The sequence below is a fragment of the Sminthopsis crassicaudata genome, chromosome X, assembly GCF_048593235.1.
Source record: "Sminthopsis crassicaudata isolate SCR6 chromosome X, ASM4859323v1, whole genome shotgun sequence".
In the NCBI taxonomy this organism is placed as follows: Eukaryota; Metazoa; Chordata; class Mammalia; order Dasyuromorphia; family Dasyuridae; genus Sminthopsis; species Sminthopsis crassicaudata.
Genome location: NC_133623.1, coordinates 57,740,735 through 57,768,090, shown reverse-complemented (window position 1 = coordinate 57,768,090; position 27,356 = coordinate 57,740,735). Strand labels below are relative to the sequence as shown.

At 41.1% G+C, this 27,356-nt stretch overlaps 1 protein-coding gene across 5 annotated transcripts in view; it reads left to right on the top strand.

Moving 5' to 3' along the window:
* The window catches only part of GRIA3 (glutamate ionotropic receptor AMPA type subunit 3), a 274,320-nt gene that overhangs the window by 238,150 nt on the left and 8,814 nt on the right, over window positions 1–27,356 (top strand). For 3 of the 5 annotated variants that reach the window (XM_074277576.1, XM_074277575.1, XM_074277580.1), the window contains exon 13: window positions 1,605–1,852. In XM_074277576.1, coding sequence (XP_074133677.1) covers window positions 1,605–1,852 — 248 coding nt within the window. Of the gene's footprint in view, window positions 1–1,604; window positions 1,853–2,413; window positions 2,529–27,356 lie in introns of all 5 variants that reach the window. The other 2 variants (XM_074277577.1, XM_074277578.1) reach the window with 1 other exon arrangement.

Below are 27,356 nucleotides of genomic sequence, written 5' to 3'. Positions count from 1 at the left end.
TCTGTTATACCCCAATCATAGAATCTGAGAGTTAGACGGGAGCTCAGTGACCATCTAGCTTGACCCGGAGACAGCATTGTCTCTTAGAAGAAAACAAACTCAGAGATGAAGTCATTTGCCCAAGGTTATGTGATGAATAAGAGGCAGAAGTCTACTTAAACCCTGTTGCTTTTTTGCCCTATGGTCTTCATCTCCAATACATGGCCGGTGACCACCATTATAACCCAGTGGCCCCATGGCACTTCATCTTTCACAGTGATCTTGATCATAGACCAAAAAGCTACATTCAGAGTCATGTTTCTAAAGCCAGGATTCTCCATCTGTCCATTCAGCAAACATTTAGTAAGCATTCATTATGCAAAAGGACTTGTGCTCAATGCAGAGTCTACAAAGATAGAAACACCATGGACTTTGCCCTCAGGAATTTTCTTCTCTTTACCCCTGGAGAACACTGCAGCCCACCTACTTAATCCTGTTGGATAAAAAGGACCCGGCCCTGGCTAATGCTCCATGCTCACCCCAAGCTCTCTAGGGTTCTCTGGAAACTGGCTATCTTTGTTCAGTATCTCGATTCCTTTTTTGTGAGTGTAGTTCTTAGGAGCAATAGTTCTTGTCTCATTAGTCGTGTGTATGTGTGTGTGTGTGTGTGTGTATTTTTATCCAGTTAAATTCATGTGGCATTTAGTGTTCTAAACATGAGAGACAGTATGAACACAAGCAGAGATGGAACGAAGGCAGCATTCGAATGGGGGACAAGAGCTTTGTCCAGTTTGGGGAGAATGCAAAGCACAGAAATAGGAGTCGTTTTTGGCAGAATCCATGATCTAAAGCTGGAAGAGACCTGCAAGGCCATTTAGTCCAATTCCCTCATTTTATAGAGGAGTAAACTGAGGCCCATAGAAGTTATGTGGCATTCCTAAGTAATCAGAGATCTAGAGTTAGAAAGGATCTCAGAAGACATTTAGTCTGACTCCCTCATTTTACAGAGGAGTAAACTGAGGCCCATAGAAATTATGTAGCATGCCTAAGTAATCAGAGATCTAGAGTTAGAAAGGATCTCAGAAGACATTTAGTCCAATTCCCTCATTTTATAGAAGAGGAAACTGAGACCCAGGGTAACACAGGTAGTGAATATCAGAGGCCAGAGCTGACCCCAGGTTCTCAGACTCCAAAGCCAGTGTTTTTTCTGCAGTCGAAAAAGGGTTGAGGGAAATGGCCAAATCTGGCCAGCTGAAGAAAAGACTGCAGGGGAATGTGATCGCTGCTTTTGAACGTTGAAAGGGCTGTCATCAGGAAGAGGGCTCAGATTTGTTTGGCATAAGTAGCTCTAGAAAGGAGAACTAGGACCAATGGAGGAGAGTTATAAGGAGGCAGAAGGCCTCCTGATCTAAGGAGGGCTTTCAACAAAGCTGTCCCAAAACAGAGCAGAACTCCTGGAGGATCAGTCAACTTTTCTTTGTTGGAGGTGCTCAAACAAAAGCTGTAAGAGCAGCTGTGGGAGCAGGCGTAGAGTACGTTGGGTGAGGGGTTGGGTGGGGTGACCCCTAAAGTCTATGGGAACCAGAGAACCTGATTCTATGCATTGCTTCTCTCATTGATTACAGCGGTCTAAAATAGCCGTCTACGAGAAAATGTGGTCATACATGAAATCGGCCGAACCATCGGTGTTTACCAAAACCACAGCGGACGGTGTGGCCAGAGTGCGGAAGTCCAAAGGAAAGTTCGCCTTCCTGCTGGAGTCAACCATGAACGAGTATATTGAGCAGAGAAAGCCGTGTGATACCATGAAAGTTGGTGGAAATCTGGATTCCAAAGGCTATGGTGTGGCAACCCCTAAAGGCTCAACATTAAGGTGGGTGGAATAATATAACAATATCCATGTTGTTATAGTATTCCACCTACCCTGATGTACTTTGTTGTCATTTTCTTTCTTGTGGATTTTGAGGTAACTTAACAGTTTAAAAATCTGCACTATTCCATGGAGTTAAATAAGACGGTAAATGATGGTTTCATCTATTTAATGCATCCTTTTTTTTTTCAATGTTTTCTCTGTGTTGTCCTCTCTGACTGTTTGTTGCTGTTTTAATTTTACAGTTCAACGGCTTTTTCAATTTAAATGGTAAAAGCCAAGTTATGGTGCCATGTGTGACGAATGTTAATTGCATGGATGTGGCAGTCTAGTTACTTTTTTTCTCAAAGACAATTTCCCCATCCCGCACACTTCAGTTTTGAGCAAACGTTATCCTACATGCCACCTTCCAATATTTAACCCTGTATTTGCTGTACAGACATTTTTCTAGCTCCCCGTTCTGTGCAATTTCGCCAATTTGTCCTCTTGTGCTCCTTTTTTATACGTTAACGATTTCCTAAGCATTTGTGCATTTTCTTACAAGTTATGTTTTATCGTTTCAAGAAATGCTGTTAACCTGGCAGTATTAAAACTGAATGAGCAAGGCCTCTTGGACAAATTGAAAAACAAATGGTGGTACGACAAAGGAGAGTGCGGCAGCGGGGGCGGTGACTCCAAGGTCAGCCTCAATGTCACCACAACCGGGTACCCTTAGTGACGAGTAATCGGCAAGACTGTTATCTTACTATTGAGGAGAGAGTATGGCAAGATGCACTCGAGAGTCCGGTGGTGTTTGAACCCGGACAGTGCTTGTAGCGCTGCTATCAATTTTGATCTAACTGGGTCCCTTCTTAAACTCCCAGACAGAGCTTTCCCGACCATATTGGCTTCCTCTCTTTTTCCCTCCTCTTCCCCGATCCCATAAGGACTGACTCGTGAAGGCCATCAGCGGCCTAGGCTGGTAAGAGACCAGAGATTGCCCCGGAGGCAGTCCCTGCCCACCTTTGCCAAGCGGTAACAGCCATGAAAATCACCCCGGACGTTGAAATGACAGCTCATGGGCTTTATCTCCCAGGACGTCATGCTACCAGAGCTTGGTTGGTTGGCTAACCGATCAGGGCTGACTGTTGCGAAGATGAACATGAAGTGATAACATATTGCTCTCTATTTGTGATGGCCAATTGAAGACAACCCCCATTTAACTTGACAGCAAAAACAATGGGCTCTGCTTCAAGTTAAGTGGGGGGAAGAGTTTCTCTTCAGCGGGCCACCCCGGTGTAGGCTGTACGAAGCCTTTCGTAGATTTTAGCAAGGATGTTGCATAACTCGGTTGCTGTATGTGGTATCGCTTCCTGATTTGTCCTCTCCTTAAACCCGTTCCTGGCTCAGGTAGGTGCAATCCAGACAGTGATGAGAAGTCCCATCTTACTTGGCATTCCTTTGGCTCAGTAACTTTCATCAGGGCTAGCAGGACTAGCAATCAACCGAACAGCAAGGGATTAGGGGCGAGATCAGAAGCCACGGAATCAAATGACCCACTGGTGGAAAAGAGTACTCGGTAAGTAAGGGCGAGAACCTCAACCCAGGCCCCCACCATGGCCTGAGGTGTGAGACTCCAAAACTTTATGGAAGAACAGTCTCTGTCTAACCAAAATATTACAGCTACCCTAAGGTCTATGATACATCTCCCCATACAAGCTTCAAGATGCCTTTTCATAGCATGCAATCCGTCAAGGCATTGACTATCATTTTGATGGTAAAGCCTCAATTAACCAGAAACTAATCAACTTCTTCAGTCAACTAGAATTGTTCTCCCCGGAATCCACTTACACAAGATTAACAAATTGTACCGAATATATATACACATACATACATAGCCAAGATTTCACTTGGAGAAAAATCCCTTTCCAGGTGCAGCCCAACTCTCGCACCATTCCAATGCCGGGCACAGATCACTGATGGTCTGAAGGATGGCTCTGATTCCCAAGAAGGAAAGATTCAGTCCTAATTGCTAAACCAACTTCAGTGAGGAAAAAAAAGTGAATTCTGAAAAATTATTTTTAAAATTTCCATCAGCTAAAAGAAAGAGCATCAATTTTTAATGCTTTAGAAAATCAGAAAATTCTACTCATGGGAAACACCCCATTCCTAAAGCATTCTGGTTAATCAAGGTGTTACTATAAGACAAAAGACAATGACTCCATCTCTAGCCCAGTGTAAGTGGAAGGCATTGGAGGGTATAGCTCTTTCTTGGGTATGGCTAACCTCTTGCCAAAAGTAACCAACTACCTGGTTACTGGTCTTCTTCTCCTGAAACTAACAGGATCCAGCCGCCCTCGTGACATCATTCATGGGAACTGCCAAGTGAAAGTCTGGGTACCAACAGACCAAATCAGTGGCTCTCATGAATGCCTCATTCAGGCTCACTGTGAAATGTTGACACCAAAACATCTGGATGAAAAGACAAAAATTTTGGCTGCTCATTCAAAATGTTTTGTCTGTGTGGCCCAAATAGTCAGATCTCACAGACTGTCAGCGCCCTTACAGATACTCCCTAGCCCAATTCCTACATTTTATAGAATAGAGAAATAGAGGGGAAAGAGACTTGACCAAAGTCATATGATCAGTGAGTGGCTAAGTCAGGACTAGAACTCAGGTCTCCTACTCTTTCCCCCATCGATATCCCCAAACATCCAATTATTTACCAAGCGTTGGACAAAACATCCAAATGATGAGCTTTCTTCTTTTATCCAGATGTGTTGGTATAATGAAAGTCGACTTGGGGAGAATACCTTCAGGCTCCACCCCCAAAAGCTTTGGGCAGGCAATGATAATAAATCATGGATGTGAAGCACTCAAACGTTTTAGGGGAAGGAGGTCATATTTTTTTTTAAGAAGCTTTTCTCAAGTCAATTTATTACGAGTCCCCTGCCTTCAACTCGTCAAGCCTCGACCATGTAGCTAGTGACTTTTAAATCACTATTCTTTCCTACTGGCTCCTAAAAGACTCTACCAACCCTGAGCTCCCAATATAACTTGCTCAGCAGCTTGGATCAGTTAGTCTTCCACAAGGCATTGCAAGATGTTAATCCACCTTTCACATCATGCATACTGTCACATCTGGACTACTCAGGGCCTGATTATCCAGTTGGTGGATTATCCATCTGCTCAGCTTCTTTTTCTTTGTTTTCCACCTGCTGTATTCTGGCATATCAGATAGTAGACAAGGGAAGGGACAACCAATGAAATAAGCTTTTTTTGCCCCCTCATTAGCAATTGGCATTTTAAAAGATAGAGGTGGAAGCTGAGATTTCCATTGGAACCCCTAATTCAAAAATTGTGAAAAATCAGACAGGAACTGAGCTGAAGTTTAACTGTGCTATCTATGTCCAGAAGGGTTTGATATGGAAATTCAAGGTAGAAAAGGCAGCAAAAGAAATGTCACCTTAAGCTAATAATCTCTTCTCTTGAATTTTAACAACAGTCCTCATATTAAGGATTCTCACCCCTTTTTGTACCCCCTATTCCTTGGGCCATCTGGCAAAGCTTGTGACCCCTTCTCAGAATGTTTTAAAATAGACAAACTGAAATAGTACGAGTATGAAGGGAACCAGTTCCAGTGAAATAAAGCTTAATGTTCCCCCATCCAACTCCACGGACTTCAGGTTAAAAACCCCTGCCTTATAAATAAAAAATAAATATGCCCGAAGCAAATCTGTCCCTTAAAGCAGGTCTCTGAGCCAATGCTGTCAAAATCAGTTAGAAACGGGGACCACATATTGACTTAGTTGCGAAAACGTTATGTTATCTACATTTTATTGCGTTTTCATTTATTTTGTTAAACACTTCCCAATTACATTTTAAACTGATTCAGACTCCACTTGGGAGTGTCACAGGCCATGTGTTTGGCTCTTCTGCCCTAAGCATCTTCCATTAGCAAGCATTCTATAAGAGTTATTTGGGGCTCAGACCTGTGATTTCATGGCTACAGGAAATTCCCAGTGAGGAAACTCCCTCTTGTCATTACAGAGCAACACTTTCTCTGTAATTTAAAACTTTAAAAGCTTTAATTTAAAACTTTAAAATTTTAAATTAAAAAAATTAAATTTAAAAAAAAGGACAGAGATGAAAAGTACCTTAAAACAGAAAATATAGATTTAAATATAGGATTTAAAACTCAGAAAAGGGTCTTTTATTCTTCATCACAAGGGATGACTCTCAGGGGGTGGGGGGAAGCAGAAAAGGATATTTTAGAAATGCAAGTTATATGAAAATGAAAGATACCAATAAAAACAATTTAAAGAACATGGAACATAGAAGAGCAAAGTTCAGAGCATTCTTAGAACAGAGAATTTCAGACCAGAGGAGGACCTTCAAGGTCGTCCAGGCCAACCCAACCTCATTGTACAGATGAGGAAACCGGAGCCTAAGAGGGAAAATGACAAATCTGTATTGTCAGCGAATCAATAATTCAGGCTGTTCATTAATTCAGACTTGCCATCCCCACGCCCAACCCAGTTAGCCCTAATCCTTTGCTGTATAAGCTAAAATAATTTGAGGACTACATTTACATCATCCCTTTCCACAATTACCACAATCAAGAATCCAAGAATCAAAAAAAGTACAATCCTTTAACCTGGATAACGTGAGACCTAGAAAGGGCAGTGAGTTAGAATATCCCAAAGTTGACACAGTAGAAAGCTCTACTGACCTCCAGGGTCATGCTTATAAAGCCACCTCAGAAGATCAGTTTCTCATGGTACCAATCCAGTGAACAATGTGAATGGGACAGAACACAGTCCAGACCCACTGCCCCAGGCAAACAGAGCACTCACCCAATTCCATCCTCGGAGATTGGTGGCAAAGAATGGCATTGCCTCTCTCTGGAACTTTTCACAGTATTTTCTCATCTATGTATTCCAGAGCGAGAAAATAGGGAGTGAAGTCAAAGTGATTTCTCAGTTCTCTCTTTCCTTGGACCTGGGTTTACATTCCAGCTCTTGCTCCTTACTATTTCTGTGACCTTGGACAAGTCATTTCTCCTCAGAAAACAAAAATCACTTTGATTATCTTTATAAAGAGACTTAAACTTAAAAGAGGGAAGCAGAGCTTATTGAACAGTTGATACCTGATATCAATTTGTTAAACCTGCACCCTCGTGTGACTTCCCTGAAATTCTATCCAGGGCCTAATGGAAACTAGTAGCCAGGAGTCTGCCACCAACCTCATTGTGTGACTAAGAGCTGGCACTTCCATACTCTGAGCCTCCTTTTCCTCCTCTGTAAAATGGAACAACTAGGTAAGATAATCTTTCAGTTCTGACATCCTAGGATTCTACTTAGGAATACACCACAATGCAATGATGACTTTCAGATATACCAGCATTTTTCTTGGGACATGGGAGAACACAGGTTACTTAATTAGCTACCACCAACCAACCACCCCAAAAAAGAAAAATTTGGACTAACTGAGGGAAAGGCCAATCTAATTTATAGAAGCAGGTGGGTGGTGCAGTGGGTAGAGCATTGGATCTGGCATCGGAAAAACCTTCAATTCAGACTCATTCACTTACTAGCTGTGTGACCATGGGTAAGAAACTCTTTTATCTAAGTTTCCTCATTTGTTAAATGAGGATAATAATAATACCTACCTCCCAGGATTATTGTGAGGATCAAATGAAATAATATTTGTTAAATGCTTTGCAAGCTTTAAAGCATCGTATAAATGTTAACTATTATTATAAAGTATCATGGGGAAAATGCTAGTTGCTTACTTTCAAATACATTAAAACAGGAACATAACTTGGCTAACCAAAATGGCGTCCAGTTCAGGAATACTTTAATGAATCCATAAGAAAGTTTGATGATAAAGCCATCCATTTCTCTCTCTCTCTCTCTCTCTCTCTCTCTCTCTCTCTCTCTCTCTCTCTCTCTCTCTCTGTCTCTCTCTCTCTCTCTCTCTCTCTGTCTCTCTCTCTCTCTCTCTCTCTCTCTCTCTCTCAATCTCTCTCTCTCTCTCTCTCTCTCTCTCTCTGTCTCTCTCTCTCTCTCTCTCTCTGTCTCTCTCTCTCTCTCTCTCTCTCTCTCTGTCTCTCTCTCTCACACACACACACACACACACAGATATATATATATATCTATATATATATATCTATATATATATATATAGATATATATATATATATACTTCTAAAATTCTTGAGGATGCTTAAAAACAATTATTTTCTCCTTATGAAAATGAAAGTCTAACCTTTTCTCCTTCCACCCCCCTTCCAATCTTGTTCCCCTGCTGCCTTTCCTTATCAAATCCTTTCTTCATAGATAGCACAAAAGCAATCTTCAGTGGAGCCCCATCTGAATTAACAAAGGTTGCAGCTTAGGAGTCAACCTGGATTTCCCATGTGCATGAATGACTTACTACGTACCTCAGTGGTTCTCTCATGTGTGTCTCCACTTCCTACATTCCCATGCCATTTTCTCTTAACCAATTCTCTTCCACACCCAGAATTCTTTGACATTCTTGGGCCTGGGATGATGGCTGTGAATCCACATAGTTGTCTTTACCTGCACCAAGATGGACTTTTAAGTGGGAGAAGCCACCCAAAAGGTAGACTCTTTGGATCCCCAGGGTTGAGATGGAGCCGATGCCTCTTTATTGACCCTATTGATTATATGTATGGACAAGAATCCTTACAGAATGATGAGCCCCTCCTCAGGTCTTAGCTGGAGCTTCTTGGAAACCCTAAGACTCTGGTTTGGGATGAAGGAGTGGGGTGAGTATTCAAATGCCATTCACTGGTTTTTATGAATCCATGGTGGCCTCTGGACAATTTGAAGAATCAAGTTATTTCTTATTGAAAGTGTTCCTTTGATTGCAATAGATAAATGAACCCATTGTTTCCTCTTAGGTCTCTGTTTCTAGTAGATTATCAGCAGACCTTGAGGACTCAACTGGCCTAGTGGTAGCCAAAACCTTGGACTTTTCTAGGTATTGTAAGAATTTTTTTAAATCCCACTTTAAAATGGGATTTAGCACTTACAAGTGTATATCCATCGAATAAATCATTTCACAGGGTTGTTACTACACTGTAATGAATCGACCCCTCAGTGATGCCTGCCAGCATCTTGAACTTGACCATGATGTCTTTCAATTGACGGCCCTGGTCACAAATCGTTCCTGTAAACTAACTGTCCGCCATAACGTTGTATTGTCTAATGTCATAATGTTTGTGAGATGGAGACAGATTGGCAAAAATATTAGCTTGAAACTCAGGAAGCTGCTGTTCTAGTCTCTACTGTGTGGCCTTGCGTGAGTCTCTTCCTTTGTACTTCAGTTGCCTCTATCTGCAAAACAAGGGGTGGAACCGGGGTTGCCACCAAGGGATGGATCTCTAATGTCTGGGGTATGATTGTATTTTAATTTAATACTGCAGAAATTGATTTGTGGCCTTGTGATTATAAACTCTGGTGATCTGGAAAATATTCTTTCCATCTCCTTCAAGGTGTGACTTTAAGAGTTAGGAAGGTTTAGTTTTGGCTGGAAAAAATCTAATTAAGCTTTCACTTTCTGAGTTTAGAAACAGCTACAGCAAGGGGAAAGGGCTGAGAGGAAGGTGGTACTGATGAGAACTAGATAAGGGGTGCCTAAATGAAATTAGGTTTAATTGAGCCCAGGTTTCAGGGTACAAGGAGTCAAATCGAGCTCCCCTGCAACCCCTTTGGATTTGGGCGCAAGGATACTGAGTTAAATGAGGTCTACTAGCAGCACAAGAGTTCTCTGTAAAGGAATTTACAGACCCGAAAACCTAGATTGATAAAAGAGGTTTGTTGTGGGGTTTGGAAGTAAAGCTTAGTTAGTAAAGTTGAGGATAGAGATAAAAGGGCACCGGAACCACAGTTTCAGGGGGCAGAAATCCTTGACATGGCCAGTGTAGGGATGCCATGTTTGGGACCTCTGCAAAGAGTGGACTCCAGTTTGGCTCTTTTTATAATAGGGGCTTTGGACAATCTGAAGGGACTAGTGGGTGGAGTCCCAGGTTGGCTTCCTGATTGAGTTTCAGCCAGGGTTAGAATTTGAATAGAATTCAATGGGTTTTTAGATAAGGATGACACTGTTTGTCCTTGGGGTGGGATCCCTTCCCTGAGGCAGTCCAAAGAAGTTTTAAGAGTTTTGGGGTTTCCTCATCAGCATCACATAAGGACCAGAAAGAAAAAAAAATGGAAAGAAAAATGACCATCTAGCTGCAAATTGAGACATGGGATATGTGCACCATGGCTCCTTCTGCAGCATTCATCCTTGTACTTCCTTTAACTAAGGGCATACTTCCTTTAATTATGGGTATATTTCCTTCAGCTATGACCATATTTTATTTAACTACAAACATACTTCCTTTAACTAGGGGGATATTTCCTTCAGCTATGACCATATTTTATTTAACTATGGGCATACTTCCTTTAATTGGGCATACTTCCTTTGACTATGGGGATATTTACTTTAGCTATGGACATATTTGCTTTAACTATGGGAATATTTCCTTTAGCTATAACCATATTTTATTTAACTATGGCATACTTCCTTTAACTATGGGGGTACTTTCGTAGGAATGAAACCAGCAGGTCAACTCATCCAATTGGAACTTGAAACAGGGACCCCCTCCTAATATACCCAATGAGTGGACTTTAACTTCTGCCCAAAAACTCCAACAAAGGAGAACAGGACAGTTGTTTGTCAGACACCTCTGATTGTTAAGCTGAGAACCACCACTGTGGCTTCCATGATAGTTCTGGCCTCTGGGGCCAAGCAGAACAAAGCAGATAGCAGGTCTCCTCCCCCAAGTCTTCTCTTCTTTAGGTTAAATATCTTGAGTCACTTCAATAGGCCAGAATTTCTGAAGGCAGAAAACAATAAAAACATTAAAGAAATACAAAGACTGTTAAGCAAGTGAAAATAAGCAAAACTGCTGATAATAGTACAGGGTTTAAACATTTCCAAAGCATTTTCACAGGTTTTCACAATCGGGAAAGGGATTATCATTTCACCAATCAACAAGCATTCATTAAGTACCTACTGTGTGTCAGGGATTCGGAACTAGGGACACACAGAGAGAGATCAAACAATGGCTGCCTGTGAAAAGCTCACATTCTATCAAGGGAAGCAACATGGATACTGAGCCCTTTCTAAAATGTTAGCTCATTTCTAGATCGAGAGCTGGAGGCAATCTGAAAAGGTCCTTCAGCACCATTTTCCACTGGACCATACTGCTCTCTACATAATCGTCCACTCAAAACCACCACAGACTGTGTTCTTAGAACACAAAATGTCAGAGTTATTAGAGGTCTTATAATAAAGAATGTTAGAGCTGGGAGGGCTTTAGGGCAGCCACCATTTCCTGAGACTTCAGTTTCCCCATCTGTAAAAGGGAACTGTGGTGAGGATCAAACAAGATAATATCTCTGAACATGCTTTGAAAACTATGCAAATGTCCAAATTAATTGTAATTAATAAGAAGAGATTTCCACTTGTTTAATTCCATTCTTATCCCCCATAAATTGTTGGGGTGGGTTAAAATAACCTTACTGAGGGCAGGAACTATTTTGTTTTTCTTTCTGTATCCCCAGTGCCAAGCTTGGTACACAGAAAGTGCTTAATAAGTGCTTTGGTGATTTGAATGTCTTTCATAGCTATATTTCTAAAACCAATTTAATGCTAGTTTTATATTTCTGCACTTAGACAACTTTTTTTATTTCTACCTGCCCAGAATTTGGTCTGTATACCGTGAAGATGCAGTAGGAAGGCAGTATGATACCATGGAGATTTCTGATCAGGCCATCTGGATCTAAATCCTACCTTTATTACTTACTGGCTGTGAGACTTTCAGCAAGTCATTTAATCTTGGGACTTGTAAAATGGTCTCTGATATCCCTTCCTGCTCTAGATTTAGGATCATATGGTCATAAGAGAGAGCAATCCTTCAGGGAATGAAATAAACTATATTTGATTAGCTATAGGAAAAAAAAATACTATGAAAGACTCAGGCTTAAGTATAGCTGTTCCTATTGCAAAGTCCATTTTCAAATGGGTTGTTTTCATTGGTGGGTTACCTCAGATGCTTACTAGCTATGTAAACCTAGGAAACCAGTCTGTCCCTCAACTACCTCATCTCTAAAGTAATAGGGTCAGACAATACGACCTCCGAGAGCCCCTTCCTATTCCAAATCTATGCCATGCCACCCCCATAATGATAATATTGCCAAGTTTTCAAGGCAAGTAAGTGGAAATGCATTGGGATAAGATCTTTACCCCCTGGAGCAAAATGTCTCAAGATTCCTACTCAGAGGAGACTGGACTAGAATTACCATTGGGATGCTCCCTTGATCTCAATGCAATTCCCAACCTGTGGGGCAAATAAATAAATATCTGAGGTCCCCAGTTCACCACTGAATCTGGAGACCCTTTTCATCATCAACGTCAGTAAATTCACAGACCTGCTGGAGCATATTAGCTTAAGGAGACTCTTCAGTTACTAGCATAATCAGGAGCAGAGGACAGTGTTTCCCACCAATTTTTGCCTTCTATCCTGATATTTGTAAATTAATAACTAATATTTCTATTGTGCTTTTAAATTTGCACAGTATAAATATATGTGTGTATGTATGTGTGTGTATATATATACACACACATACATACACACATACACACACATATAAATATACACAAATTTCATTTGATCCTCATAAGAATCCTGGGAAGTAAGTGATATTATTATCCCCTGTAGAGGACCATTGATATTGGGGAACTCTGGGAAAAGTATACTTGAAGCAAGGATACTTACAGCAGGGTGTTTACTCAGTGTGATTGATGAGATAATGGATCTCTAGTTCACATATACTTAGTGTGATATAATGATGTAATCATTCTAGTTGGCATATACTTAGTGTGATATGGTAATGTAATGGTTCTGCAGTTGGAATATGCTCAGTGTGCTATTGTGATGTAATTGTACTAAAGTATTTAAGGGCTGAGAGGACTGGAGATGTGAGTGTGAGCTTGAGCTCAGGCTCCAGACTCCAGACTCCAAACTCTATCCTTGACCGTCCTCATGGTGATTCTCCTGCCTTCATTACTTTTCCACATAAGACCAAGGCTCGTCCAGAGATCTTCAAGAAAGCTAGTCGGACATTACTGGAGTAAATGTTCCTTCTATGAGACCAGCATGTCTAAATATACTTTTTTTAGTGATTTTAGAATATATATATATATATGTATATTAGTAACTTTCATAAGCTGATCTAGGGCCCAGGATTAGGATCCAGCATGTCCTCTACAATCCCCATTTTATCAATGAGACTACCAGAGGTTAAATGACTTGTCCAGGCTCACACAGCTAATAAGTGTCTGAGAAGTGATTTGAAATCAGGTCTTTATGACTCTAGGACCAGCACTCTAACCACTGTACCTACTACATAGTGAATTAGTCAACTGTAATGATTTTGCATAATGTGGAATTTAATATGTTTGAACTACATTTCTGAAATTAGTCAAAATGAATATGTTTTCCCAAGCTCGTAATGTACTGCAGACTTTGTCACAGTATGTCACATTCACAGCACAGCAGTTGGACATATTGGAATCTCTTTGTTAAGTTGGGTTTCTATGTGATTGAAAATTTGCTCATAGGTGAAAACAGTCCAGAGTGGTACAGAATTGGTCTATGGGAAAAGTAATCACTGACTATATATATAGGACCTTGTAACCTAGGGTCCTGCTTTCAGACATTCCCCAGGAGCTATTAACAGCTCACATTTCAGTAGCACTTGAAGTAATTCAAGAGGAACCTGCTGTTAATAACTGAGAAGATCAGGAAAGGCCTCATATAGGATGTGGCACCTGAGCCAGGCTCGGAAGAAAGCAGGGGAGCCTGTTAGATAGAAGAAAGGAGGGAGGAGGGAGTACCTTTGTGGCATGAGAGATAACTCATGCAAGAATATTGGAGGCAGGGGCCAGAGAAGTATGCACAGGGAACAGACCAGTTTGATATAAATGAAGAGCAAATGAAGGGGAGTAATGTGAAACAAAATGGAAAAGATAGCTGGGAATTAGACTGCGAAGGACATTAAATGCCTGCCTAAAGATTTTGTATTTTGTCCAAAATGCAATAGGAAGCCATTGAAGTTTTGTTTTGTTTTGTTTTAATAAGGGGAGGGAATACGTGACCAAATTGTATGTATATTGCGAAGGATATATTGGAGAAGAGGAGAGAGGGAAGCTAAATTAGAAGGCTGTAAAAAATAATAAATAAAAATTAAAATATATATAAATAAAAAAATAAATTAGAAGGCTATGGTAATAGTCCAGCCAAGAGATGATGAGAGACTAAACTAGGATATGGTAAGTATTAGATCAGAGTTGGGGATGGATGTGAGAGCAGTTGTGAAATTCGATCAACTAAGATGGACTACTGATTGCATATGGAAATTGGGGAAGAGAGAAGAGTCGAGGATGTTTAGAGATGGTTTTGAACCTTGGAAGGATTAGAGTACCATCAATAGACATGGAAGAGGTTAGAGGAGGGATAAGTTTTGGAGGGAAAATAGAGCAGGCCAGAGCACATCTATCAGTTACACTAGGTGGCTGCTGAGGTCTCTTACGGCTCAAAGATTCTTGGATTCAATTATCTCATGGCTTATTTTGGCAGACCCAATCAATGAAATTAGGGAGAGGGCATTTTGAGGGGGAATATAGAGGGGGCAGTATCAGTGAGTAGGACCAGTTTGATTAAAGCAGAATGGATACATATAGAGAGAGGAAGAGTGATAGAGAAAAGGATGGAAAGGTAGTTCGGAGCAATTTTCTGAATGGCCTTGAATGCCAAAGTAGGCAGTTTGGACTTTGTTTTCTAGGCTATAGATCTTTAAGGTTATTTAGCAGATGAATGACATGATGGAAGCATCGTTTAGGAAAAAATAATTGCCAGTGGCATGAAGCAGAGATCTGAGAGGGAAAAGGCTGCGAGATCAGAAGGCTAATGCCATAGTCTAGGGTAAGGTGATAAGAAATAATTTGTTGTTGTTGTTCAGTTGTTCATTTGTGTCTGATGCATATGGGATTTTCTTGGCAAAGATACAGGAGGGGTCTGCCATTTCCTCTTCCAATGGATTGGGTACACAGAAATTAAGTGACTTGCCCAGGTTGACACAGCTTGTGAATGTCTAAGGCCAGATTTGAATGCTTGTAGCACTCTATCCACTGACATAGCTAGCTAGAAATAAAACCAGCTCATATTTCTATAGGGCAGCTAGATAGCGCTGCAATGAATAGACTGCCAAGCCTGGGGCCAAAAAGACTCCTCTTCCAGAGCTCAAATCCAGCTCAGACACTTACTAGCTCTGTTACCCTGGGCAAGTCATTAAATTCTGTTTACCTCAGTTTCCTTATCTGGAAAATGAGCTGGAGAAGGAAATGGCGAACTACGCCAGTATCTTGGCCAAAAACCTCCAACGGAAACAGCTGAACAAGAACTACATTTCTATAGCACTTTAAGATCTGCAATTTACTTTACCTTGTCCCCAAAGCCTTCCCATTGAATTCTGAATGGAAACTTTTGGGACTCCGTGTACAGTATCTCATTTGATCTTCACAACTCTCTGAGCTAGGTGCTCTTATTATCCCCATTTTACAAATGGGGAAACTGAGACTGAAAAAGGGCACACAGCAACTAAGAGTTTAATGTAGGATTCAAATTCAGGTCTTCCTGATTCTAGGTCCAGCACTCTCTACTATACCACCTAGCCTTCCACAAGGGAACTCAACTAAAGGGCTGTTAGAGAGAATGGAAAGGAGAGAACAGGAGACATATTGAAGATGGACTCAATAGTACTTGATGATTGGTTGGGTATGGAGGGCCAAAGAGAGGGAGCACTGAAAGATGACACTGGAGTTTCAAGATTAGGTGACTAATGTCCCTGATAAGAACTGGAAGCTGATTTTGAGAGAAAGAAGAGGTTTGTTTCTAGACATAGTTTGAGATTATAGTACATCCTTGCAGGAAGCTATCTAGGAGGCTGCTGGAAAGAGAGGCAGGTTCGCGCTATCCTGGTGGCCCCAAGAAGAAGGAATCATTCAGTCTACAAGATTTCATTAATGCGCCAGAAACTTTGCTAAGTACTAGAGGTACAACACAGAGGAACGGAGGGATTGGGGGCAGGGGGACAAGGAAGCTGGGAACCAGGAAGGGATCACTCCAGCACCAATTTGTACAATCAATTGACTTTCCTTACTAAAAATGGCATTTCCTTCTTCAGAAACCTTTCTGCTATTTCCTCCTTTATCAAATAAGAAGAGTAAATAGAGGCAACATGGTATATTTTTAAAATCAGTGGAAAAATAATATTGTCATATGGGATGATTCTTGGAAAGGGGGCAGAATACTTAGGCTACCATAATAATGTAAGAAACAGAAGACACAGATAATTTTTTTTAAAGAGTAATGGATTTGGAGGCAGAATACCAAGGTGCAAGTCTCACCTCTGCCATTGTGTGACCTTGGTCAAGTGACTTTACCTCCCTCTGCCTCAGTTTCTTCTTCTGTAAAATGAGGGGGCAGAGATAGACTAGATGACCTCTGAGATCCCTTCCAGCTCTAGATCTGTGACCTTGGGCAAGTCACTTTATCTCTATGGGTCTTATTCTCCCCCTCTGAAAAATAAAGGACTTGGACTAGATGGCCTCTGAGATCCCTTCCGGTTCTAGAACAAGAAACCTGTGATTGGCTGAGGACGAGGCGTTCTGCAAAGGCATTCTCTCAATCCTAGATTATGGCAGGTGTGATGGAGTCTACTTTGTGTAACTGAAAAATCGGTTTAAGGGTAAAGACAAAAATTTAAAAAGATTCCCCTGTAGGAGAAGGGCCCACTGAAGCTCATTTACAAATGCTATGGGAACCCAACTGAACCCAGCAGAGCCAATGAGAGCAGGGCCACAGCAAGCCACCCAGAAAAGCTGGGGTGAATTTTCAACATTCACAAATGGTTTCTCAGATTGTCATTGTAATTGTTCAGTTTTTTTGGTCACCTCTGACTCCTCATGACCCCATTTGGGATTTCCCCAGCAGAGAGACGGAAGTGGTTTGCCTTTTTTTTTTTTTTTCCTCCAGCTCATTTTACAGGTAAGGAAATTGAGATAAATGAGGTTAATTGGCTTGCCCAGGGTCACAGTGTCCGAGGCCAGATTTTGCTATCCTAATTGCTCATCTTAATATAGTAAATAGTAAATATTTGTCGAATTAAATTGAATTACTGATGCATCTGTGATCACACTGATACATGTCCTACTTCTATTGTATCATTCTTTTCTTCTCATGCTGCTCCATGTTCTCCAGAGGATCCTCCCACAGAGAGTCCACCCAACATTCTAGAGAAACTCCTCTAGGTCTTTTTTTCCATTTCATGAATATCCTTTGCTCTTAATAAAAGACCTCATTTTACTCCAAATTTTTACTCATTTTACTATCCACCCTCATTTTACTATCAGATATTTCCTGAATAATAGCCCTTATGGCATCTCTTCTTCAGAGATTATTGCTGGAAATGTGCTTTAAGACTCCCTGTGCCCATTATGCTTCTCTCCATTGTCCTTTGGATCACTCATAACTTTGATTCTTTGGAGATGAATATGGTGGTCTAAGATGCATAACCAGAGCATCATTGGGAGAACATTTGTCTTCACAAAACAAAAGATTGATTTGCACGCCAGAGAGCAGAGACGTGATTAAAAACAATGCCCCACTTGGCAAATGTGGTCCAGTCCACCTTGTTCCTTTATTCAGTCCTGAACAAATTCATCCATCTACAGTACCTGTCCCAGATATAGATATTTATCCAAATACATGCCTTTGTCATGCAATGGGTGTTTTTCATCCATTTATAGATTATTAAACTGATCTCTTCAAAGTAATCATGGATGTCAATGAGGGAACCCTGAACAATCAGCCCAATATATAACACCTGAACAAAAGCATCTAGGAGATGTCATCGTCTAAAGGGAAATCCCTCTCCCATTTGGGCCGCCATAACAGTGGCAGACATCTTTAGTGAGCATATAGTTTCCTGTTTTATGCCTCACTTGATAGTAATAATGAAAGAGTTGTTGATCCTACTCTAGGATTAAATTTATCAAGGAATCATTTTAACATATGCATGAAGACGCCTTGTATTGTCTTAACACATGCATGAAGGATAACTTGATCGGCTGTCTCTTGATCCATTAAGTCTCTTTTTGGTAATCAATAAAACTAAATGCAATAGATTCTTATTTTTCCATATGTTTCATTCAGTTGAGTGAGTAAAGATCTGATCTGCTGTCGAGAATCATTTAGAAAAGCATGCTAGATCCCTTCACATCTTTCCATCAAGGATAACCTGAATATTTAGTCATTGTGTAAATCATCCTCATAGATTTTCTCAAGATGAGGAAATCTGAGCTGGTAGCTATTAACCATCCTATCCATCTCCTTTTTAAGATGTTTTATCATCTGTCATTTTTTTTGGCATCCTTTTGATATCTTCTCTGCCCCAAGCTAGTTTGTAAAATGATCCCTTGGTGTTTTGAAGGCTGTTTTGCCTCCAGCAGAGATTTCCTCAGTGTGCATTGATCGGGTCCTGCCATTCTTCCCATGTGCCATTATTAAGTGTCATTTCTCCCTCTAGGACTCAGATGATAAAAATCGAACATGGTGGTTCCACTTTAATTGACCATTAAAATAGCTGCTATATATTAACAAATCTGTGCTAATTATTGTCCCCCTACCAGCATCATCTATGAGCACTGTTAGGATGATGTGGTTTAGCTGAGTCGCAATCCAAATTAGCCTCGGCCTTTTGCTTCCATTTGCTGTTTACTACGGTAATATTGCTAATATTCTTCCACCATCCTTCTCCATACAGATGTGTTTGCATCTTGCTTTTTGTTGAATTTAATTGAATTAAAATTAATGAGATAGTTGAATTAATCTCTATAAGCACTATTGGGATGATGTGGCTTAGTTGAGTCTCATTCCAAATTTGCCTCAGCCTTTTGCTTCCATTTGCTGTTTGATGAGGTGATATTGCTAATATTCTTCTGCCATTCTTCTCCATACAAATGTGTTTCCATCTTGTTTTTTGTTGAATTTAATTGAATTAAAATTAATGAGATAGTTGAATTAATCTCTATATTGGGCATTATGGGAAACTTGAGCTTACATGCATCTCAAGCTCAACATCTTGTCCAAGTTATCTTTGTAACTTCTCAGATGGATGGATTTTCCCCCTCCTTTCAGGGAGGCAATAGAGAATAGAAATAAAGCAAAAAAGGCTCTGTCAAGGAATACCACCCTTCTTCCAAACTTCCCCTAATTCCACTGAGAGTTATTAACATTTGAAGTTATTGAGATCTTAAAACTACACTAAGAGTTTTAGGACACCCTGTGAGCATTATTCCCCATGATTCAAAATCATTATTAATTCTATGTTGTCCCCTCCCCATTAGAATTTGAGCTCCTCAGCAGCAGGGACTAGCTTATTTCCCTATTTGCACCTCTAGCGCTTAACTTAAAAGCCCCACTGGAGCTTTTGCACATAGTAAACACTTAATAAATGCTCTATTCATTCATTTTTTTCTTATTTCAAGGCTCCAACATAGATACTACCTTCTCTGGAAAGCCTTCCCCACACCCCTTCCAGTTATTAGGACTCCAATCCTTCTCAGAATACCTTCTACTTTATGTATGGATTGTATCTCCAGTAGAATATAAGCTCCATCTCTTTCCTCCTTCCTCCCTCCACTGTTCCCCTCTAAACTTACCTTACACTCAGAGGATATTTAACCATTTGCCAAATGCTTTCATATCCATTATTTCATTTGACCCCCACAAGCCATGGAGCCAGGCAGAATACAAATTATTGCTTCTGCTTTATAGATGAGAAAACAGAGCCTCGGAGCCATGGTGACTCAGGCAAGGTCACATAACAAGTAAGTGGCAGTGCTTGAACTTGGACCCAGCTGTTCAGACTCAAAAGTACAGCATCCTGCCCAATATTATTGCAAGTCAGGCCAGATATTGTTTGTGTTAAGGCTCTGAGGCGATAACATTCTTTAGAAAATATTCAGATTTCAAGCTAACCTTTTAAACAAGGTATCTTTAAATATATTGTTAGAAATACTGCCTGCATTCATATGCACGTGCACACACACACACACACACACACACACACACACACACACACACACACACACTTGGCTAACATGGTCCTGATGACACTAAGGATAATCAGCTTCCTTGATGTCCTATGTCTGAGCTCCTTTATGGAAAGTACCCAACAGGACTGGAGACATTGTCTTCTTGTAAATATTGTTGAAATCTGTCCAAGTGGTCTTGGCAGGCAAGTGGCTGGATCATTGTTTCCTCATATTCTCTTTTCCCACTTGCCCCCTTTATGTCCTTAAATCTGTCACTCTCCATACCAACTTTGTCAGCTTCAGCTCCATTTTCCATAGTTCAAGGTCCTCTGGAGACATTGCATCTCCAGGCATCTTCCAGGATCACCGGCTTCTTTGGCAGAGTCTTTTTGCTGATGAATTACCATGGCCCACATTTCTCTTCTTGCTTTTCCTTGCAAGACAGCCCAACATTCTTAAATTACTCTCTTGGCATTTTTGTTATAACACAGAATTTGACATGGCTCCAAGCTATTCATTACTCAGGCTATCTTCAAAATACAACTTTTAACACTTATTTTTGTAATGTCACAGGTATCTTGTAATTGAGTATTACTTTTGACTTTCTCCAAAAATAAATTTAGGGGATTTTTTTTGTTCTAAATGTTTTTCATTTAATTTTCTGAAAGAAATTATAATTTTTCAAGGGGGAAATATCCTGGCTACCTCTTAGGAATCTCATTTTCTCTGATGTCATGATGCCCACTCCCTTGCACCCCAGGCGTGTAAAATTGCCGTTAATAACATCGTGCCGAATCTATAAGATATATCCTAAAGTCTACTTGTTTGCTCACAGGGACTGTGCCTGCAAGGTGGATAATTGTCACCAAGTAGCAGTAGTCCCCCAAATTACAGAGCACAGTTTTTGCTTTTCCTTAAGACCTAAGTATGGATGACTTAAATGTGAGAGAAATTAAGATATGCAATCTATCCAGTGTAAAACAAGAAAAAGAAGAAAGACAAGGAGGAGGTAAAGGAAAAGAAGGAGAAAGAGAATGAAGAGAAGGAGCAGAAAATAAGAGGAGGAAGAAGAGAAGGAGGTGGAGGAGGAAGAACAAAAAGAAGAAAAACTATTAAAGTATCGGTGTTGTTTCTGAATGCGAACAGACGAAGAAATAAAAGAAATAATGAAATCTTCATCTAGAAACAGGTTTCTCACCAGCTAAATTTTACGGAGTTTAACCACTGGTAATTTTAACTCACATGTCCTCCCAGCCTAATTTGAACTCACTTTTAAGGCTTCAAGACATAAAAAAAACACCACTGGGATTCAGCCTGTACACTGCCACCAAAAGCATGGTTTGGCTGTTAGGGCAACAAGTACCAAGTGTGGCAAGATCCTAGTCTTTTAGTCTTTGAATCAGTCTTCTTCAAAACTTCAAGCATTTATTTCCCCATTGTACCTCCATTGGTGCAGATCATAACTCTACTATGACTTAGAAGATGATATTTGAAAGCTGTTGTGGCAAAAAATTAAAATGAAATCTGTACCCTGTGGCCAAACTCATAAAGAGACTCTCTAAATTTTCACGGCTGGACCTCAGACCACAGACATATGGTCTGTCACCAGGCCTGTGCTTTTTTGGCTGGCAGAGCTTATGTTGTTCTGATGTAGCCTGTGAGAACCCCTAGAGTCACCTATGTGCCATCAAAAAGCATCAGAGGAGGCCGTAAGTCACCTGCATTTAGGGCTTCTTCCATCTTTGTGTCATGGCTGGTATTGTCAAACTGCCAGAGCAAAGACCCTTTCCATTCTTATTCCCCAAATAGATCAAATGGAAATAAAACCAATCTGACATGATTACCAAATACCTAGTGCCAGCCAATAATTATGTCCTGTAATCAAAGAGCTCTCGTGCCTTTTGGGATATATTTTGGTTTTCCCCACTGTCTCTCTTCCTTACCAATAAATAGGTCTTTGCCCTCACTTCTGCCTAGAGTCCATCTACATTTAATGACCACCTCCTCCTTCACAAACGATAGTTCTCTGCTTAAAGGTTCACAACTCTCTCTGAAGAGTCTAAAAATCAATTCTGAATGTAAGAGAACACTGTATAACTTTTTAGATAGTTATATATTAGTTCAACCCAACCTCTTGAGACTATGTGTTGTTTTTTTAACAGGAAATGACCCAAAGAAAGAAACTCTAATGCCAGAAATAGAGGCAATGTGGCAGGTTAGGACAGGAGATGTTTGGGACCCAAAAGTCTATCCTATTGGCCATGTCCTTAATTGCTATCTTTTTCTAGGAAATCCCTATGAGGCAAGAGTTGTGCAGTGAGCTTTTTTAAGTGAATGGCTGTCCAAATAATTTCTTTGAAAAGAATCTAGACAACTCCATTCAGAACTGTTCTAAATCTCCAGTTCTTTACAAAAGGTCTGTGGTCATTTCTCCAAGGTATCCTTTTGGTTCCCCTCTCAGAGAATAGCAGCAAGAGAACTCAGCTGTGAGCCATGCCCTTGCTAGGCTAAGACTTAATTCAGTCAGGGATTTCCCAAAGAAAAGGTATTAGGGGCAGCTAAGTGGTGCAGTGGATAGAGCACCTGCCCTGAAGTCAGGAGGACCTGAGTTCAAATTTGATCTCAGACACTTAACACTTCCTAGCTGTGTGACCCTGGGCAAGTCACTTAACCCCAACTGCCTCAGCAAAAAGAAAAAAAAAAAAAAGAAAGAAAAGGCATTATAGGAACATTCCTGATTTTTAAAACAAGTATTTTCCTACAGAGCACAAAATGTAGATTTTGGTGGTGCTATTATGGACTTGGAGTCAGAAGACCTAAGTTCAAATCCTGACTCTGGCACTTGCAGATGAGTTCCTTCCCCTCTCTGAGCCTCTGCTTCCTACTTTATAAAATGGGGCAAATTAATCCTCCTTAAACTGCCTACATAAGTCAATGGTGAGAAATGGACTTGAAAAACCTTAGAGTAGTAAAGAAGTGTGAGTTCCCATGATTTGGGAGTACTTTTGGACTGATAGCTCTTATATCTAAACAAGTTTAGGACAGGCCTGGTCTCCACCCCCTTGGAGGTCCCTCTGTAGAGTTATCAGGCAAAGATTTGAAGATGACAGCTCTAGAGGAAGAGCACCTGGCTTCTTTGGTCAAATAGCTTCAATTCAAACCTCCCAGGGACTCAGTTTTCTCACTTGTAAAATTAGGGAATTTGGCTAGCAGGCCTCTGACCTCCCTTCCAGCTCTCCAACTTGATCCAATACGTGACCTCCACCCACTTAGGCTTCAGTGTCTTTACTCGTAAAAGAAGGGGTTGGACTAAATGGTCTCGAAAGCTCTGGTCCTGTGGTGATTCTAGTCAAGTAACCTCATCCCTTTGGCTCACAATTTCTCAGTCTATAGAATGAAGGGTTTAGTTTAAATGGTCTCTGAGGGTCCTTCCAGCTCTAGATCCAGTATCTTATGTGTGATCTTGCATAAGTCACTTCATCGCTCCTTGGGCCTCAGTTTCCCAATATATAAAATGAAGGGGTTAGCCAAGAGAGCCTCTGAGTTCTCTTCCCACTCAAAGTCTATCATTCTAAATTTCAAAGGCTTGGGATAGGCAGTTTGGGTAAAAGAAAAGCTTTCGTGTGGCTTATTGTAAGAATCATACAATCTGGAGCAAAGAGTTAATGGCGTGTTGAGAAGTACGTGAGGCTCTCCTTGTCCCTGGCCCTGCCCCCAGTGAGGCGTACATTTGGGAAGATTTGGTTTTAAAAGTATGTTCTGTTTGTTTTCTTGGCAGCCATCCTGGCTTTCTTAAGTATACTTATCTATACTTTCCTTTGCCTGCTTTTGTGATGTTTTCTGAAATGAATTGGAATTGATTGAGGGTCTTTTTTTTCCCATTCAAAGGCTATAATTTCTGGCGGCCTATAGTGCCTGTCAGCAATGGCAATGTAATGACCCACTATATGTCATCTATGGGCCTCAGTGCTTTTAGGAAGGGCTCAGCAACTTCTGAGAGGCCATTGTGGAGGCAATCCCACAGGGAGCCACCGAACGGGCCCAGCAAGGGTTGGCAACCTTCCAGTTGGAGAAGGGGTATTAAGTGAGCCAAGGAAGGCCTCCTCTGCTCAGAAGAATATCCACATATTCCAGCATGGCAGGAGTTAGAAAGATCCGAAATAAAAATCCAGCCTTATACACTTAACTAGTCACTTTACGTCCCTGGACCCCAGTTTTCTCATCTGTAAAATGAGGCATTTGAACTTGACGATCTCTAAGGTGCTTTCTACCTCTAGATCTAGGATCCAATGCACCTTTGAATTAAGAGGTACTTCTTTTGAGTTCTGCTACTCCCTGTCAAGTAGTTATTCTCCACTTTGTGGAAATAGTGTTAAGCATAGATCTTCATTGCAAAAACCTAGCTGAGACCACCCAGATTGAGAGTAGAAGTTTTGATGAGCAAAGAAGAGAGGCAAGGGACAATTTTGAAGCAAAGGGACCTTGACAGAGTGATAATCACCATTAGGAAATCTGAGCCAACCAAAGTCAGGCCATGAAGGTCCAGGATACCTTGGAGCAGAAGGACAGGAAGTGTTAAGAGGTCAGGGAGAGGTACAGAAATGGCGCCCAGAAGGGGTAAGAAACACACTTTTTGATGGGCCTACCAGCCCTAGGTTGTGTAGACCCAGCCCAAAGCGTAGATTGGGGAAGTAAATGGCAAAAAGAGAAAGGAAAATGAAGTAACAGAAGAGTAAAAGATGAGAAAGAGAACAATACAGTTATCCCTTTTACATTGCAGGGGTCAGGGGTGCAGCATCCCCAGAAAGGCTGCATCAATTTTTTTGGCCCTCCCTTCATGCCAGAGAAGAAGTCGAAATTATTATGGTATTAAATGATAAAATATGTTGAGATCATCAAATAATATACTTATCCTTTATGCATTTCTGATTTCCTAAACTTTTTTCTGTGTCATCTGCTGGCCTTTGCATATTACCTGCAGTTTTCACAAAACTCCAAAAAAATTCCCATTTAATTTCTCATGCCGACCTTTGAGATATTGAAACCTTGATGGGGAAAGTCGAAGTGTGGAAGGGATAACTATATTATAAAGAGTGCACAGTCTGGGGGTAGCGAATATGGGCCAGACAAAAATGACTCGGGGGAACCCCAACTCAGCTGGTTACCTGGCCCAGCTTTAAGGGTTTTCCTCTGTCTTTTAATTTTCTGCCCAAGATAATATTACGATAAAATTTTAAGCTTCATATAGGGAATCTCATGATGTTTTAAGACATACTATATATAGCACATTCCCTTAATTCCCTCCCACTTCTCAATTCAAAAGACTCTGGCCACTGGGCATTTAAGGGACGTCTCCTCAAAGACTTTTCCAGTTGGATGATGAAATGCAAGATCCAGTGTCCTATGGGAGCCTGTGTCATCAACTTGCCACTGTCTCAATTAAGAAGTCATATTACACGTCCAGAAGTGGCACACAGGAGGCAAAGTTGCTCCTTCTTATGATGGTGACAGTAGGAAAGAGACTCAGTGAGTAGGGTAGCTCCAGAGGTCTGCTCTCTGTGCCTGTGGCAGGATTGGCATTGGTCAGAAAAAAAATGATTGGTCAGACTTATTTGTGAGATAGAGCATTATGGGACAGGCTTGTGATGACTCTCATCATCTGCCTTGGAGAATAAGTGAGTCAGTTAATCATGGTCCCAGGGCTGATCAGGATACCATCAGCTGGTGGTCTTTTTCAGGATTTCTCAGACCATGTAATAGTTGTGTGACTCCCACTAGTTCTCTTAATTTATGATAAGCTAGTACCATGCTATCTCTGTAATGCCCTTTTATCCAAAACGATTAGAGATATTTCACTGGCCATTCAACTTCCCTAAAGAGAAGACTCAGGGGGGAAGAATCATCATCATTATTGTATGATGGGAAAACAATCCCAGAGATCATGTCCTTTATCTGAGAGCAAGGACAAACCCACCTAAACATCTGATGGATTGAAGGCAGCAAATGACCTTCTTGCCCATTTGGAGAGCACATGGAGCCTGTAAAATTTACCTTTGAGGGGTGTTCCTGGTCTCTTTACAGAGAGAAGTCCCCATTACTAGAGACACATGCAGAGGCCATCTAGCTCCTCCACCCAGCTATGGAATCAGGAGTGGTCCTTGGGCCCATTTGGTGCTATGGGATCAGTCGCTCGCCTCACAAGTGAATCCTTTGAATCCAAAGTGCCATTTCAATGGTCAAGGATGAGCTCTGTCTTGAGAGCCACCTCGATTACAGTCACATAACCATAGTGATTAGATGGCTACCCAGAGTCTAGCCCCTCCATCTCTAACCTCCCTGTTCTCTCTTTTCACCTGACTGACATTTGCCCATTTGTAACCTGGAGGACAAGCTGCACTTGTAGAATGTTGTCACATGTACAGCATTGACCTTGATGCTTCAGGAAACCCAGATCTTAAAATCCTCTCACTGCCCATAGAAAGATCAACCCCTTTGAGCAGACAAGTTTTGTAAGTTTCTGTCAGAAAAAAAAAATTTCTGATGCCCTATTCACCTCCACACCCCGTTTCTGGTGATGATCCTCAACGCACTTAACCAGGAAGATCCTTACCTACCAGATGTACAATTCAGGGCTCAACCTGGAACAGAAACCTTTACAGCTTGATAGGATCGCCTCTGGCAGTGCCCATGAACACCACAGTGATCCATAAAAGGAAGACACCAACAGAAGTTCTGACTCAAGAGTACCTTGGAGTCAAGACATACTTGTGGTACTGACGAAGACTGATGGCCCATTTGGGCCTCTCCAATGAATGTTTCCATGAAATTTCTCAACCACAATCTTCACATGGCTGAGGAGGAGAAGGACGCCGACGCCGACAGGACAACAACAACATCAATTACTCCAACATCCGATCTGTTGCGTTCTGCTTCTCTGTCTATAATGCGGATTTCCCATTTGTTGTTCTCCTTAGCTACTCCTCTTGCCCCAAAACGCTTTCTGTCTGGAAGTCCAACAAGACGCCCAGTTAGATCAAACCCAACTCGCAGTAAGTGGCAGTCAGATAATTGCATTAAGGGGAGAGAGAGCCCGCCCCCACAAGTGACTGCCTTGTTTTTCTACCCTCATTATTTAACAGTGTGTGCCGATTACTCAAAGCGATATGGGCAGGCCCTGGTAAATATAGAGATGCTCTAGTGTAAAGTTTGATAAGGTAAAAATGCTCAGGTTGCCTGCAGTGTCTAAAACGACTGTGGCCAGGGCTCCCTGCTTTATCGCTTTCTATAGTTTTAA